At 35.7% G+C, this 18,447-nt stretch overlaps 1 protein-coding gene across 2 annotated transcripts; it reads left to right on the plus strand.

Moving 5' to 3' along the window:
- Positions 1-946: 946 nt before the first annotated feature.
- Positions 947-11,022, plus strand: LOC113321830 (cinnamoyl-CoA reductase 1-like). Of its 2 annotated transcripts, none has more exons than XM_026569752.1 (4): positions 947-1,306; positions 1,417-1,602; positions 1,763-2,115; positions 10,639-11,022. In XM_026569752.1, exons 1-4 carry the CDS (start codon positions 1,019-1,021, stop codon positions 10,823-10,825), a joined length of 1,014 nt encoding a protein of 337 aa, XP_026425537.1. In that variant the 5' UTR covers positions 947-1,018; the 3' UTR covers positions 10,826-11,022. The 2 variants fall into 2 exon arrangements, with proteins under 2 accessions (XP_026425537.1, XP_026425538.1); XM_026569753.1 differs by lacking the exon at positions 10,639-11,022 and adding an exon at positions 8,381-8,642.
- The last annotated feature ends 7,425 nt before the right edge of the window (positions 11,023-18,447 follow it).

Raw genomic sequence — 18,447 nt, forward strand, 5'->3', positions numbered from 1 at the left:
GGTTTCTATTCACGAAACGTCAGGTTCCTTCATCAACAGACATCAATGGTGTCTTTTGGATTCGAAATTTTCGAACAGGCTTTTATCGGCCAAATAAAACCGTCAGTTCAAAAAATTCTTCCGGGGGCGTTGCCCCCTTGAAACCCCCACCAGGGGCGGTCTCCCCTGGACCCCCACGACCTGACCTGTCAGGTCGACCATAGCCTGGGGGGCGATGCCCCCCAGAACCCCCCTTTGGTTAGCGGCGTTGAAAATATTCCAACAATTATGCTGGCCAGCATTTCACTAAAGAGATTCTCATTTCATATCTAAGAGTCACTAGCTTTTGTTTTAACTTGGAATTTGAAGTTTCCACAACGTTCAGATGCCAAGTCTCTATGCAATGCCAAGTCCACTGTCAATCTATTACAAAGAAAAGAAATGCCAAGTCTCTCTAGCTATGTGCCACATTCAAATGCAGTTGTGTCAAGCTATCAAAATGATAGGACATGAGGTAACTAACTATCGAACATTTTGTCACCTCTTAATATGAGGTGCAAGGAAGTTTCAACAACAGTGATGGGTGAATTGGAAAATTCTTCAAGAACTAGTTTGTATTCTTATGGGTACTCCTTTGATCGGACTATTCTTTCTCTACCGGTTCATATGACCAGTGTCTGGTGGTCGGTCCTAGGCTCCTAGCGAATTGAATAATTCAGAAGGGGAAAAAATAACACAACATTGAACATCCCTTTCTAAGTTAATTGTTTTTCTTTTAATAATATAAAATAATTTATCAATTTAGTTGAATGATTTGTTATCCAGAATGTTTTTAATTTATACAGCAGTATCCATTATCACAGTAAAAAAAGAATTTACCATAGCTTTTGTTTTACCAGTGTTAGGTGAAGTGACTAATCTCTATAAATTCCAATAATATTCCCCATTCTCTCTCTATTCACCGGTAATTCTCTGTTTCCTCTTTACTGTACAAGAATCAAAACTCAAGATTTAACAGGAGAAAAAACAGTCAGACAGTATGCTAATTGATGCACCTTCCCCTGTTTCCGGCCCTGTATGTGTCACAGGTGCCGGAGGTTTCATTGCATCTTGGATAGTTAAGCTTTTGTTAGAGAAAGGTTACACTGTCAGAGGAACCGTAAGGAACCCGGACGATCCCAAGAACTCACATTTAAGAGATCTTGAAGGTGCGAAAGATAGGTTGATATTATGTAAAGCTGATCTTCTTGATTATGGTAGTCTTCTTGATGCCATTAATGGATGTGAAGGTGTTCTTCATACTGCCTCTCCTGTTACTGATGATCCGGTAAGTTTTTTTCATTTTCATATATATTGCCGGTATTCAAAAATTTAACCAAACTAGCTCTGTTCTTACTTAATTTCTAACTGATCAGTTTATATCATTTATTTATCTAGGAACAAATGGTTGAGCCTGCAGTGGATGGAACAACTAATGTGATCAACGCCGCAGCTGAATCGGGTGTACGTCGCGTTGTATTCACATCTTCCATTGGAGCTGTCTATATGGATCCAAATAGAGGTCCACATGTTGTTGTAGATGAGAAATGCTGGAGTGATCTTGATTTCTGCAAGAATACCAAGGTTAGCCGGTTGTTGCAAGTTTTAAATTTTCCTCCTCGCCCTTTCTTTCTGATGGTAAAGTTTTTTTTTTTTTTTCGATGATGATGATACCAATAACTAACCTGAGTTCGAAACTCGTCATCACTTATTAGTTCTGACGACGAATGATTTATCGCCGCAGAATTGGTATTGTTATGGAAAGGCAGTGGCAGAAAAAGCCGCATGGCAAGTGTCAAGAGAGAAAGGTGTGGATTTAGTGGTAATAAATCCGGTGCTAGTGTTGGGACCGCTTCTTCAACCAACAGTCAATGCGAGCATAGTTCACATACTCAAATACTTGACCGGTTCGGCAAAAACGTACGCAAACTCTGTGCAAGCCTACGTTCATGTCAAAGATGTGGCCTTAGCTCATATTCTTGTTTACGAAACACCATCCGCCGAGGGGAGATATTTGTGTGCCGAAAGCGTACTTCACCGTGGTGACATTGTTGAGATTCTCTTAAAGTTCTTCCCTGAATATCCCATCCCAAACAAGTAAGCCCATTTCCTTCTACGCTGTTATTTTCATTATAATAATTACTTGATCAAAATCCAAAAAAAAAAAAGTTATAATCCGAGATATTGAGTTTAATCCTATATACTACTCCAAACATTTTTTATTTTAACAAACTTTATCAGGTATTACATTATCACTTTAGAAAATATATCACAACATTGGTTAATTAACCTAATAGTGACAATTCCTGGATGAAAAAGACATGTAAAATTTGACAATGTTCAAATAGACGGAAATGTAAAAATATTCAGGATGTAAACAGTTTCATCCTACCCATTTTCAAATACTTTTTCTTATTTTTAATTTACATCAGTATGCATCCAGTTTCATCCTCGCTCTTTTTTAAGTTTAAGCCATGATGAATCCAGTTTCATTCTTGCTATTTTTTTGGTGTCTATTTCACCCATACTAATTTTTACTCGTCTATTAGAACCATGTTTTAAAAAAATTTGAACAAATAACCCATTTTCCGAAAATACATCTGGTTTGAAAACAAACTTATCGAATGATTCGGAGATTTCACCCTTCAGTAAGATTATTTATTTACATATGAGTTTCCACGGCCATACAAATATTTGAGAGTCAACATTTCCTTTTTGTTTTTATTATCATGCTACATCCGTTTCTGGAAAAATGATACTTTCACTTTTTCATTTTGGCCTAAAAATATGTCAAATTGAAAAAGTGAACGTAACACTTTCCGGACGGAGGGAGTATTTGTTTTGGTTAAACTACATTAGAACCTACGTGTATTGATACTCTACATATTAATAAAAAATTTATGATCCCAACTCGGGCAAATTTAATATTAATGATTTTAGGCCAAAATGAAAAAAAATGAAAGTAACACTTTCTAGAAACGGAGGGAGTATTTGTTTTGGTTAAACTACATTAGAACCTACATGTATTGATACTCTACATATTAATAAAAATTTATGGTTCCAACTCGGGCCAGTTTAATATTAATGATTATTTCCAGTTCCGTCTTAAAGAATTTAACTCCAAATAGTAATAATCAATATTATATATATATATATATATATATATATATAATTACATTAAATTTATGACTAAACAAAACACTTATTTATAGTTGTTTGAGAAAAAGAAGTGATTTTTTGTATTACTACAACATCTTTTAACTTGTGAATGCGTAATATCTCATCAACACAAACACCTTCTTATTGAAACCAAAATATTTACAACTTGTCGAATATGTTTAAAGCTTCTTGGAATTACAATATATACATTGCACTTGTATATTGAAACACAAAAAATATATATACATCATCTAAATACAACTACAAATACATCGCCCATACATTGAATATAAATTTTTATATTTTTTATGGATACCTCGTTATTTTAATGATTTTGTGGACGCCCAGAAAGAAGATTAATATGTATATATATATATACACATGTTGATGGAAGTTAGTACCAAATGCACACAAATCAATTGCCATTTTGTTTTTTCTTTTCAAAAGAAAAATAAAATAAATTACACTGTGATTTTGTTTTTACCCTAAAGTAAGGACCGTGTTGATCATGATTTATAAGCATATATAATCCCATTATTTTGTGCTTGTGTTCTGGTGAGTTTCATTTGGTTGTCCACGGGATAGCAGAGATTTGATAGCAGCCATGGTATTTGTAGTTTGGCAGAAGAGTAGTAGTCCATTCAAGAACACGCTTGTCCCTACCATGTCATGACCATTGTTGGTGGTGGTAGGATATATGACATAAACCAACCACTTTGATCTCGATTGATTTGAGTCGGACTACTTTCATCATCATTTCTTTGATTTCTTTTGCGTCACTTATTCTCTTTCTTGGACAGAGGAACCTTTTCTTTTTTTTTTTGGTTAAGTGCATGCCGGCTCGACTCAGTACTTGTCTCGGTTTTTTCTCTATGATGATTTTCTCTGTACCGACATGGACATGGACCTGGACGAGAAAGAGACATGCATTAGGAGTGGACATGAGTTCTCAAACACTTTAGTCTTCTCAAAGTGTTATTTTCCTACTACTTCCAACAAAAATGTTTCTCCAAAACCATCATTTCTCTTGGTGCATGTTGTCTGTCGTAATCTGTTCATGTCTTACGTAGTTCGGTAGAGCTTTGAATCTGATGAGAGCAGTGCTGCATCCATGGGCACTCACTCACACTTTTATAATTTTTTTTTTCATCGGTGAAGAAAAGATGTTATTGATAAAAAAAAAGGTATAAAAGAATCATACCACCCTAGCCAAAATACAAAGAAAATAGGTGCTCAAAACAGGTTAGGAGCACTCAGACAATATCAAAATAAACTTTACACCATTCTTTCGTCACTTTCTTTGAATCCACATCCTCAAACTCCTTAAAAGCTAGAGATCAGGTGAACAAAACATCAATTGCTTTGTTAGCAACAATCACAGCAGAATTTGGGCTATCATTGAAAATTCTGTTGTTTCTCTCTTTCCAAAAACACCAAATGATTGCAATTGGAACAAGTTTCCAAATATGGCTCCTAAAATTGTCAGAAAGGGATAACTGCAAGCTTGAATTGCAGGAATTACTTCACCTGGCATTGCATAGAGCCGTTTTTATTTTACAGTCAAAAAATCCCAAACAGATCTTGAAAAGTCACAATGAAGCAGCAAGCGAGAAATAGTTTCAGCAGCAGCATAAAAAAGACAATTCTCTGGCACATTTATTCTTCTTCTTATTAACATATCTGTTGTAGCTAACCTGCCATGAGCAATCAACCAAAGAAAAACTTTTGGAGGACATCTTAAGCTCCAAATATAATAGAAAGCTGGATTATGTTGAACCTCTTCCACAGAAAGCTTGTCATACATTGATTTGACTGAGAAAACCTTTTTGGGAGTGTATGGCCAAAATATCTCATCTGCATGACCTTGATTGAAATTAAAGGATTGAAAATCAGCTAGAAGAAGATTTAATTCATTTCTTGCGGCAACATTCATTTTTCTAGGAATATGAAGGTTCCAGGTTATAGCATTACCAGTCAATTCACCCAATTCTGCCACTGTAAAATGCTTAGATCTGGATAAAGCAAAGAGAATAGGATATACTGAGATTTAATAGGATGTTCATATAACCAGTTGCCATGCCAAAACTTCACTAAGACTCCATTATTAACTTTGAACCTAACAAACTTCAAGAAAAAAGCATTTGCCTTCATAATAGCTCTTCACACAGACCTGTCATAAGTGCATTTTGAAATTTTAAGACACCATAAAGAATCACCAACATCATACTTCTCATCAATAATCTTTTTCCACATAACATCATTTTCATTTGCGTATCTCCAAGACCACTTTGATAATAAAGACTGATTAACTAGATTCAAGTTCTTAATATCCAAACCTCTAAACTTTTTCTTCTTGCACAAAGCATTCCATTTAACTGGATGAATTTTCTTTTTCCCCTTATTGTCACTCCAAAGAAATTTTCTCATAATTTTCTCAAGCTTTTTCAAGACAGAAGAAGGAATTTCAAAAGCAGACATGTAATATATTGGAAGGCTAGCAAGTACCCTATTGATAAGTGTAATTTTACCTGCTCTAGAAAGAAGAGGCTTCATCCAACCAGGAAGTCTTGTAACAAACTTGTCCACCACTTTGTCCCATTTTGATACACCTCCACATTTGTCTCCCAAGGGCAGACCTAGATAAGTTGTAGGTAGAATACCATTGTAACAGCCAAGAAGAGAAGAAAAATCATTCAAATCACCATCATATCGAACACCAAAGATCTGACTCTTAGCAAAATTAATTTTCAAACCCGAAAGCATCTCAAAAGAAGGAAGAATAATCCTTAAATTTTTAACCTGTTCAATGTCGGCATCCAAAAAGATAAGAGTGTCATTTGCAAATTGCAGATGACTAATCATCAAACCATCATTCTTAACTTGAAATCCTGATAATAATCCTTGCTCCTGAGCTCTCTTGATCATAAATGTTAGAGCTTCACCAACTAAAAGAAACAAAAAAGGTGACATTGGGTTACCTTGCCTTATCCCTTTTTTACTCTTGAAGTAACCAGTTGCACTCCCATTAATCAAAATTGAGAACCTAGTGAATTCAACACAACATCTTATCCATTGCCTCCATTTACTTCCAAAACCCATCAACTGAAAAAATTCATCTAAAAAATCCCAATTTAGATGGTCAAAAGCTTTTTCAAAATCTACCTTACACAAAATGCCTGGCTTCCCACTTCTCAATCTTGAATCAATTAGTTCATTTGCAATTAACACTCTATCTAAGATTTGTCTTTTCTTGACAAAGGTTGTTTGATGCTGAGAAATAATATCAGGTAACACTTTTTTGAATCTCTCTGCCATAATTCTAGAAACAATCTTATAAGACCCATAAATTAGACTAATTGGCCTCAAATCTTTAATCCCCTCAATAGTATTCTTCTTTGGTATAAGAGAAATAAAGGTGTTCTTCAATCTCCAATCAAGAAAGGATTTTTCCTGCAATTCTTTGACAATATTAAGAAAATCAAATTTAATGAATTCCCAACACAAAAGATAAAAGATTACAGGGAAGCCATTTGGGCCTGGAGCTTTATTTTGACCCAAGTTCTTGATAGCTGCCACACACTCCTCCTTATCAATCTCTCTTTCTAACCAAGAATAAAGCTCATCAGAAATAACTGGAAAATTCATACTATCCATGCTAACTGATCTTTGAGGTTGATTTTGAAAAATATTCTGAAAGTAATCTAGAATGCCATTCTTGATTTCACCCTCATCAGAAGTAAGAATGCCATTAACTTTGATGGAACCAATATAGCTTCTTCTTCTCTTATCATTAACAATTCTATGAAAATACTTAGTATTGTGCTCAAAATCATTTGTATAAGTGACTCTTGCTCTACTCCCTAACTTCTCAGCTCTTAAACTAATAATTTATTATATTCTTGTCTTGCTGCATCTCTCTCCTCCCATTGAGTCTCAGTCAGGCCATTGTTTGCATTCTTCAAAGCATATAAATCAACAAAAATGTCCTCCAATTCGTCAAGCTTTAATTCAAGATCCCCAAAGTGAACTTTACTCCACTCCTTTAATTTTTGCTTTAAGAGTTGTAATTTTTTGCAGAAGATATATCCTGCACTACCTGTAACAGCAAAAGACAACCACATTTCTTTGATAAATAGAAGAAAATTAGGGTGAGAAAACCAGAAATACTCACATCGAAAAGGAGAAGGTCCATGCTTCACTCCTTCACATATTAAGCAATTGGATTGTGATCTGAGCAGGGTCTAACAAGTTCTTGTTGAATGACTTTAGGGTAAAAGTTTTCCCAGGTAGCAGAGATTAAGATTCTATCATACGGCTTATAATACTTAAAGCTTGATTGTTTTTCCAAGTATAGGTTTCTCCCAAAAGAGGAAGGTCAATCAATTGATGTTTTCGAATGAAGCTGTTGAATCTTTTCATACCAGTAGTATGGTCACCCCTAGAAGATCTTTCATGTGTGTATCGAATCTCATTAAAATCACCTCCAATAACCCATGGAAACTGCCAGAAACATCTAACCTCTTCAATCTCTCTCCAAAAAAGTTTTACTTCATCTGAATTTTAAGCACAAGGTGCATACACACCTGTGAACATCCACTCAAAAGAATTTGAAATTGTCTTACAATGAAGAGTAATGGAGTAGGTTCCAATCAATGAATCAAGAACTTCAACCTTAGAAGAATCCCACATGCATAATATACCTCCATAACTACCTTGAGAAGGGGAATCCAGCCACTTGACATCTTTATTGCTGCAACATTGCCAAACTAAGAGATCATTGCACTGTTGTAATTTTGTCTCCTGCAAGCACACAATACTTGGCCTCCAATCATGAATATTCTTCTTGATAACGTTTCTTCGATTTAAATCATTGATTCTTGTAATATTCCAAATTATTGTTTTAAAATCCGTAAAAGATTAAAACCAGAATTTCAGAAAAAAAGAATTTAAAAATTCTTCAAATTCTCCAAATTGAAATTATGCAATGGATTCTCAAGGTATCCATCATAGCATCATCAATCTCCGTCTTTGTTCCTTTAAAATGAATTCCTAATTTAGGACAAATGTAAACCATCTGCATTAACACTGCTTCAAAATCTTTCCTAAGAATTTGATCTACTTTCAATTTTAAACTACTCCACTTTTCAGAAGAATTTAAGAAAGAATCAAATTTCACTGATGATTGTGATGTATTTTTTGCTAGGGGCTCTTCTGAAGAGAAATCAGAAGCATCAATAATCTGCAAATAAGGAATTGATACTGCTGTTTTTAGATAATCATTTACTTCATCTTCATTTTGAAAAAAGGGAACAATAGTCGTTGAGGTTGTTGCATTTGAATCTGAAAAAGTAATTGTAGTTGTGTCTTTTGCACGTGCTGGAATATTACTGTTACTTTCATTTGAATGAGTTGCATTCAAACTTGAAACACCTGAACCCGAATTTGAATCCGAAGTCCATATCCGTTTTCCATTTGAATTAGAGGTAAATTTAAAATTTGAATTATCAGTTATCATCTTTCCTTTTTCGGCAAAAGAAAACTTCTTAAACATATTTTGACGACGTGAATCATGTGGTCTCAAAATATTCCGAGGGATTTTCGGCCATTCAACATTGAAAGTAAGATTCTTCGCCGTATCTTCAGCTGAATCAACAGAGACTAATTCCAAGTTTTGAATCATAATCTTTTGATGACTAAGATCGAAATCTCCATTGATGATCTTAAAAGCAGAAACAAGAATTGGAAAGAAAGAATCCCCAAAACGAAAATTGAAAAAAGTATTAAGTCCATTGTAATTTCTGACCTTAATTCTGATTGCCGAATCATCAGACCAAGTAAGAGTGGTCGAATGAAACTCTTGTAAACCACCAAAAATTGAACCCAACTCCTCGTAGAACTTAGTACCCCAAAGATTAATTGGAACACCCATCACTTCAATCCATGATCCTTCTGAATTTATAGTTGGAAAAGCTATAGAGTTTGCTGAATTCCACCAAGGCATTAACCTGATAAACATTCCATCAAAATCCCAATGACCTTTGCTTATCAAAGTCTCTTTGTCTTGTAAAGGTGCAAAGAACGCTTTCTTAGCTGAAAACGGAAACATATCAAATCATGTATCCATTGAAAAATGTTTAGTTATTTCAATTCCAACTGAATTCCAAGACAAAACCTCTATAGAGGTTTCTATAATGATATCCTTCCCCCAATTACCATTTGTTGTAGTTTCAGAAGAACTCTCCAGAATATTACTAACATTACCAACATTTTTCTGTTGAACGGATATAACTTCCCCAACAAGTTGCGACTCAACTATTGATTTTGATGTATTTTTTGAGGATACAACCTGCGAATTCCTATTCATGATTATATTGGTAAACCCTTGAACAAAGGGAATCCATCTAGAAGAATCGTTCCCATCTGAAAAGCACATGTAATGCTTAATTTTGTCACATGATATGAAAATCGAAAAAAATTAACCAGATCTATTTTGATCACGAGAGAAGAGGATATGTTCCTTACCTCCGTGAAAAATCCAATACCACTTGGCATGAAAATTCTTTTTTGATTCCCACTTCATAATATTTTTCATCCAAATAACCCCTTCATTACTGATCAAAAGCTGCAAAACTTTTTGTGTATCCCTGGTTTTTTCATCAAAGAAAATGCCATTAGATCTGGATGAGAGAACAAAAGATTTGAACTTACAACCAATAACAATCTCCTTTTCTATCATAGAATCTTTGCTTCTATCATTTTTCTTCCTTGAAACTGTTTTCCAACCTTCCATCTCTTTGTCGACATTCATCTATGATCTTTCTTCATTATTTGTACCACGAACCTTTTCGACCCATGTTGTAGGTGCTTGAGTAACCTTCTAATCTCTGCTTAACCTGAAAACCCTGCTCAATTTGCTGTTGTGAATCCAAAAACCCTAAACTACGAAGATGAGAAGATGAACTTCTCACCATTTTTGTCGCGAGAAATCCGGACATTCTCTTTCCTAAAATCTTTTTCCACTTTTTATAAGTTGGGCTCCCACAACTTTTTTTACGACACCTCTGGTACCGTTTGAGTGATCCAACGGCTAGGATCGCTCATAATATTTTTATTTTAAATGAAATGGTATTCGCCCCCTGATGCATGTAGTAACCTTTAGCAATAATGAAATTATGTCGAGACATAATGAGATGCGATACTCCTAAACTAGTCCTTAGACACTCATACTTATTAAGTTCCCAACCATTCTGAGGCGAATCCATGTATGAGCATCGACTCACTAATTTATTTATAGAAAGGTTTTTTCGAAATTAAGAAAAAAAAGAACAATATATTTAAAGTTTGTCACTATTAGTTCGTAGATCGGGTCTGAGTTGGATTTTTATTTTACTTTTTTTTTTCCTTTCTAATTTCGTTCCTAAATCATGTATGATACTGATAATGTGTTGTATGTATTTTTAGGTGTTCAGATCAAATTAGACCAAGGGTTCAACCATACAAATTCTCGAACAATAAGCTCAAGGATTTAGGGCTTGAATTCACTCCAGTGAAACAAAGCTTATATGAGACTGTGAAAAGTCTTCAAGAGAAAGGTCATCTTCCGCTTCCTACTCATCCCGAAGACAATACTCTCCGCATCAATTGTTAATCAACTTTAACTTTTAAATAGTGTGTCACTTGTGCTAGTTACGGAGGAACGGGTCTGTATTTGTATTTCATTTTAACTTGCTTATTATTTACATGAGAGATACTGTTACGGCAAAAAATATTTAAAATCATCCCTTTTTAACTGTACCGATTATATATTTGAAGTATTTTAAGAATAAATACATAAAGAGTCGGAAAGATGCTATACTTACTGAAAATGCATCCCGTGAAATATCTCTAAGAGGAAATCAAGGGCAGTCGATAAGCGGTGCTAGCACCGGGATTGGTAAGTATGAAATGGGTCCCATTTTGTTGTTTGTTGCGGGATATATTTCGGGTATATATCTCGGTAGATATATCATTTTCGTAAGGAATATACGGTAAGACAGCGACCCTGATGGGTGGATCATCAAAATGGTATCATTAACCATAATTAGCATGAGCCCGTAGTAATCGTCCTAGATTGACCCCTAATTATTTCGTCATTGAAACATGAGACGAGAGAGTTAGGACTTAGAAAATCCAAATTTAACCGATGGGGAATTAAAAGCAGCATATTAACGCTTCATATTCACTTGATATTTGATGACTTTTGCAGGAATAAATGGGCAAAAATTCGGTTGGCCAGTGACCAATTCTGATTCTGAGTTCATTAATTCAAACATTTGCACCAATTTTCTTTAGAAAAAGAAAGTGAAAAAATGGAATGATCAGTAATACAGAGTGGGCTTCTTTTTGACAAAAATAAAATAAATAGGAAAGATCCCCTCACATTTTTATTGTCACATTATCTCACACGTCGGGCGTCATTTTTGTGAATAAAAATCAAACTATAATGGATTTGAATCTAATATTTTGGGATATGTTCCTCTTACCAAGTTCTACATGTCTACCAAAAATGAGCACATTCCGAAATATAAAACCTCGCGATCTACCGATCTTAATTTTGACGGCCAGAAATCCGTTAATTTTCAACGGATCATTTTCAAAGTAGTAGATGGTGGTGTTATATGTCTCGGAATACGCTCATTTTTGGTATGCAGAACTAAATGTAAATACTCGATATATAATATAAGTAGTATTGGTTTTATGTAATTCTCCCTCCTTACTGAAACTAACTTTCAATCTCTTTTCTCCGAATCCACGTCGTTTTCTTGAATTTATAATCAATCATGGCATCATAATATGATGGGAGAAGAACCCCTGGTTAAGAGCTACCGAAAACGTAATCAATAAAACTAATGGGAGAAGCAGTGGAACTATTATTCAAGAGGGTCAGAACTCAAATGCCCCACTCAGGCTAAAGCTTTTGAAATTTGGGAGAATGGTAAAATCATCACCGTTAGGGAAACATACAAAGGAAGACGTTGGATCAATTCCCCCACCAAAGAAGGAGGATTGCGGATGATATTAAAGCTCCATGAATTTTTTTTTTAGGAAGACATTTGCAAAAAGGATTGGAACTTCTCGCTAAAATCTGAATGGTTCACTTTCTCTAGGGACAAGATTCAAAGAGGGGAGTTTTTAAGTCTCTCTGTTCTTGAGTCGAATGGTTATCTTCATCATTGTTTTTTCCCCATAGGGAGAAACAAACATTGTCGGCATGAGTCACGTAAAGTATCGAAACTTGTTGAAAGTTTAACGATATAGATGAGGTATCTTATTCTAACCTTCTGCCTAAACAAATTTACTTCACCAAAGACCTTATCTCAGTTAATTATTGGATGAACAATCTCACGGTGGAAGGTCAACAAGTAGTGATCCTAAATCTACCTACTTGGGCAACTGGAAGATGGCTTTAGAGCTCAAAGTTGAAGCTTTAAATATAGATTGGTCTGAAATTGGGGAATGGATGCAACATCATTTGACCATTAAAGAAGCATTTAAGATCTAGCCGTTATCTTATAACCAGGAAATGGTGTTTGCTTTTTCCGTGGAAGAGAAAATGGGGATACTTACTACTGTTTCTATTTCGGTAAATGGAGTAGATATCAATTCACCCCTTGGTCCTCCGAAACAAGGTTAGTTTCTTCTCAAGAAATCTTTAATACTTATATTACCATATCTGGTAATACCACAAAATTGTTGGGATTTAATGTTATTCAACAACGTTGGGGCTTCTTGTGGTGGACTCTTAACTATTATCCATGAGACTATATCAGGAGAGGTGATCTCAGTAATTAGACTAAAGATGAAAGGTCTTATTTCTGCAAGTGATTGGTCTCTAGGGATGATTATTAAAGATGAATGGATTATGGTTAAGATTCAGTTGCTGAGAAGCATGTAGAATACTCTTCGGGGATTCACCAGAACCTGGTTTTTTAGTTGGAATCATCTTCAATATCGGTGCAGATAGTGACGAAGCTTTGTGTATCTCTAGGATAAAGGGTTTTCAGCAGTCATCTCACCACTGACTTGTACGTCCCCTCCCAATAATTCTCAACCACCTCCATTTGATGGTGTGCAGGAATGTCAGTCTCTGTTGTACTCTACGCAACAACAAAATTTGTATTTATTGTCGCGCTGGCTAACCCCAAACTAAAATTTAACTATTGGGTAAGCAAAACCCCAATATGGTTTTGTTCCTAAGGGATCTATTTCCTTATCCAAAAGGCCCATCTTATTAGCCATTGTCCGAGTCGGTTCAAGGATCCAACATCGGGGTGCGCAGAAAGTCTTAAAGTGATGACTCCCTTCCCACGATGAGACGTTAAACAACAAAAAGAAATGCTCTTCGAAATCTCTTACTAGTCCTAGTAAGATTTCAATAGGTAATCTTATGGAGTTTAATTCTATAACGGGGTTAAGGTTTCCCTCTTCGAAGGAAAATCGTCAAGAAGTGTTTAGTGATATGTAAAAAATCACAAGGGTTTAGCTATGGAAAAGGTTAATGAAAATCTTACCTAAATTTAGCTTGCACTCTTACTTTAATTCGCAAGTAACAATGGTTGCTTAGTGATAGACGCATTTATGTGTCTATTTTTATCTCGATTTTCTATATTATTAGTACCCATTTTTGTACTTATTTTGGTATTTTATGTCTTTGTACGTATTTTTGGAGCAATAAACTCTTACGAAAAAAGTTTCTCGAAAATGGTATTTGAACCTCCGGAGAAAATTGCTAAAGACGCCCAAAAGTTGTACTAAAGGCACCCCGTAGATATGTTGGAGGTACCCAAGAAAAGTGTTATTTGTACCCCAGGAAAAGTACTAAAAGCACTCAAGAATTGGATTTAGGCACCCTAGGGCAAGTACTAAAAGGACCTCAGTCGAGGATGGGGCACACCCTTCTTCTTCATTTCAAATGTGAAAAAAGGCGGGAAAAACTGTATTTGAACTGCCGAATTTAGGGTTCGATAATTGGAGGGGTTTTAATGAGATTTAATCGCTGAAACTTATTGTGTTTGTTCGTTTGGGCTAAACAGGCAAAATATGGGCATTGGATTTGATTAAAATTGGATGGATATCGTGTGGAAAAAAACAGAGAAGTAGGAGTCGCTTAGCTAGGAGTACTCGTTCCTCTTAGAGTTATCTTCTATTCTTGTAATTGTAGTTGTTGTTGAGTTATGTCAACCTAACTTCATAAAGTCTTAATTTGGTGATAGTGATAATCACGAGGATCAAGGTCGACTTGTGGTGTACTTACTATTTCAGACCGAGTTGTTAGATATTGTGTTTCAGAATTCATAATGTGATACTTTTGAAATTAAATGTGTTAAAGTAAACCTAGACCTTAATGTTGATGGACTCACAACAGCACCAGAAGCCAAATTTGCTTTTGTAATCCACATTTGCACTGCACAAAATTTCCTATTTCAGCTGTATGCAAATCATGATCGAAATCACAAAGTTAAAATCAACTTTTTCCAACTGCAACCAGCTAACATACATGACATGTCGTGTGCCATGTTGAGTTTGGTATGTTCATCCATATGTAAGGTACATCTTAGCATCCGCATGGTTCTTTGTAGTAGGTGGTACTAGGATTGCAAATATTTAAATCTATCTGACAAGTTCTAACGAATATCAATGTGATTTGGATTTTGACTTTGTTGTAATTTTATGCAATTTGGATATATTGTTGTAATTTTATGTAATTTTATGCAATATGGATTTTGACTTTGTTGTAATTTTATGCAATATGGATGTATTGTTCTGACAACATCTGCTAGAATCATGGAACATGAGGAGGCCAGAAGAAAGAATGTTGGTGGTGAAGTGCTCGGTTTTTTTAATTGAAATGCATGTGTCAGTGCCTTGGTAGATCGAGTTTTTTTTGCACAACGAAAGGATGTGAGACATTACCGTAAATATTCAAGTAGTGGGGATGGGCTTCATCACAGTTTTCCACAATCACTCATTTACTAGTATCTACCAACAGCGTGGTTCCCTACTACTCCAATGTGTTGGTTCTGAATTTGGCGTATACACAACAATCGACTTTAACGGAGTTGAAAGGCACGAATCATAGTCACCTGTGAACCTTCCAGAATCTTTTATCTCCAGATGAGTTTCTTGCTTGTATCCAAGTTGCTGCATAACACGTCGGGAATCGGCCATAACGTAACCCGTTGGGTGGAACAATGGTCCATTGTAAAATGCAATGTTATAATACCTAAAATAGTGGCGGTTCTCTCCAGCCTCCTTGTAAGGGTCGAACACAACATCTTTGGTAATCATCGCATAGAGTGCCAATCTCATATCTGTCATCCGACCATTTTTTTCGGGCTTTGGAGAATTGTTGAACACATATCTCCGAGCTCTAGGATTTTCAGGATCAGAAATTTCTTTTATCGTCAAGGATGGGTAGTTCTTGAACAATGTTGGGAAGTGTTCATAATCCTACACCTATGCAAATGTGGAATGATACAAATGATAAGAACTAATTTTGTTTCTAATAATATTAATAATAATAATAATAATGGTACATGTGAACGTTACATAAGAAAATAAGTTGAAAAACAAAATTATCTGAAGAAGAGTGAAGTTGCAGACAAATTGGTAGGTAACAACCTTAGAGGCCCTTCTCATTTCCGCCATCAAATGTTCCATAACCACGGTTCCCCAAGAATAGCCATCAACGTCTTCCAACGGATCCATGTATTGTAGATGGTTTGCGCTCCCCTGTTCCTATTAGCGTCAGGGAATACCTTAGTGTCCAGGATGAAAAAAGGTACGCAACGGCTGTACAGCGGTTTGGGATCCCAACCATCCTTCAAACTTCTTTCCTTGGTATTTTAAAACTTCTCCTTAAGATACACGAGTTTGATGGTCTTTGTCCTATTAGTCTTACCTACATAGAAGCTGTTCAAGGAAGTTTCGTAATCCCATTCAAACAACTTGTTAGTCAGAGCGTGTAACTTCGACCATTCTAGGATCGGAGCCTTATCTCCTTCTGCAACTGATCTTCCGGTAAGCCATAAGCCTAGAATGTTGCATCATCAGGGATCAAAGTCATCTCACCGAATGGGAAGTGCATGGTATCAGTTTCACCATGATACCTGTCGATAGAGCAATTGACTGTAACAAAATCATACTTCACATAATTTTCAACCAAAGGATATAGCCCCGACTCCTTTACTATTTTTTGGACCTCTTCACACTCCGTCTCCAAATCCCAATGACTCGCGGATTGGTGTCGGCAAACATGAAAGGCTTTCTTATGATCCTACAATTAGGGGATTTTATATAAGTACAAAATAATACATATGCACAAGATAAAGATTATTACATAGGTTTGATAGATAGTGCGATCCCACGAGTCCTTGTAGCCAAATAGTGGGAATTCACAAAAAGGTTCGCCCCAATATTTCCCACCTTTAAGGTCATGTATCATGTCATCAGGATCAGGAAGATGCGAACCTTTTAATTTGACTACTTTATTATTCTGTTTTTCTTTTGCTGCCGGTTGTAAGCATTCACCTTGTGTCGGTTGTTAACTTGTCCCAACGCCTTCCTCTACAACTTCGCTTCGGTTCACTTGTTGACTTGGGTGGACCTCATCATCTTCCTCTTCACCGTTCTCAGCATCTGATTCTCCGGTATGTTCACGGATTGCTATTTGCTCTTATAACTTCAACTTTGATTTTTGAATTATTCTTTTCTATTGTTGCTTCTAAACCTAAAATGTCTTCAACTTTCTTCATAGATTTTGATGTCGCCCCGCTTGTTGATGATGATAAGTTTCTACTAAGAGAGAGTCGTCATCCAGTAACTAAGACTACATTGTGAGGTTGCTTTGTCTTTCTGGCATTTCCTTCTGATCTAATTGCCTTTCCATCATGGATGGTTAGGTCCATCACGGTTACCCTCTAAAAGGAACAAGTTCTCTCCTGAATTTCAAAGATCTCAATGTCTTTTTCTCTAATGTCTCAAAAGATTGTTATCTCTAGCATTCCAATTTCTATCTTTTCGGTGAGAAAAAGTATGTAAACTTAGCTAACCGGATACTATGTGACGCTAGAAGTTTCAAAAAAATGCGACTAAAAAGTTTCTCCCATACCCTCAAACTTAAATCTAACATTGTACTCAATGTTCTAAAGATGAAATTAAAAGCATGAACAAGGAGAAACTGTTACCAATAGAAGCAAAAGAGATAAGTAAAGATATTACCGTGTCGCATGAGATTGGGTTACCTCCCAAGAAGTGCTAAGTTTAAATTCTTCAGCCAGACTTAGGAAAGGATTGGTCAACTCGAACCATAAAGTAACAGTCGAAATAAATGTGGGTCTTCAAAACTAAATAGGCTGACCAAAGGAAACTGCAATGAACCAAGAAAGTGAACAAGACTAGCATGCCCTTACTTAGTTTCCTGATTAAGAAATTTATATCTAATTGTAGTTCAGGTTCAGGTTCTATGAAAGGGTCTAAATAGAAAATTTTCATTGGCTGCGTTTCTTCATAGGTGGGATCTGAATCATTAGGTCCTAGAGTCTGGAAAAACTCAAATATGATCTTAGAAGCGCACAATAATAACCTAAATAACTGAGGATCCTCTAAGTCAATAAGATTTGACTTACATAATTGACCAAAATGAGAGTAGTGGTTATTCTTAAGCAAATGTGTCGATTCTAATTTCCTAAAGCATTTAGGTTTAGTCTCACAACTTAATATTCGACACATTTGGAATATAAACGTTCCCACAGTTGGAAGAAAACTATTTGGTGGGAAAACAAAGTCAATCTGGGGATCATAGCCTAGGCAAACCACATCAACCAGAGGATGGGTTTCTAACGACTGAACTTCTTCCTGGACAACATTAGGTTCGGGAAAACGAGTATGAAGGTAATCTTGTAAAATTATCGAGGCAGAGATATCAAGTCCTAAGTGAAGGATCTCTGTAAGAGCTAAAGGTATGGCACAAGGAGAATGATAATCACCCCCAAACTTAGATTTTTGGGTATCTCTAGATAAACTAGCTACAATTTCCTTAATTTCTAGATCATTGGAATCCTGAAAATAGTCAATTGTTTCTTCGAGGTTATACTCAATTACGCATCCTCACTCATATTTAATAGCTCTACGAGTTCATCTTCTTCGTCTAAGACTATTGTTTCTAAATCGCTAGACTCTAAAACATTATTCTCAGAATAAACTCGTTCCTCTAAATCATTATCGGCTTTG

The sequence above is a fragment of the Papaver somniferum genome, chromosome 11, assembly GCF_003573695.1.
Source record: "Papaver somniferum cultivar HN1 chromosome 11, ASM357369v1, whole genome shotgun sequence".
NCBI lineage: Eukaryota > Viridiplantae > Streptophyta > Magnoliopsida > Ranunculales > Papaveraceae > Papaver > Papaver somniferum.

What these genes read in the sequence shown, in the direction of transcription:
- LOC113321830 (XM_026569752.1), top strand. Translation starts at nt 1,019, where the DNA reads ATGCTAATTGATGCACCTTCCCCTGTTTCCGGCCCTGTATGTGTCACA. An exon ending in CTCCTGTTACTGATGATCCG is followed by an intron (nt 1,307 to 1,416) that starts GTAAGTTTTTTT and finishes TTATTTATCTAG; the next exon opens with GAACAAATGGTTGAGCCTGC. An exon ending in GAATATCCCATCCCAAACAA is followed by an intron (nt 2,116 to 10,638) that starts GTAAGCCCATTT and finishes ATGTATTTTTAG; the next exon opens with GTGTTCAGATCAAATTAGAC.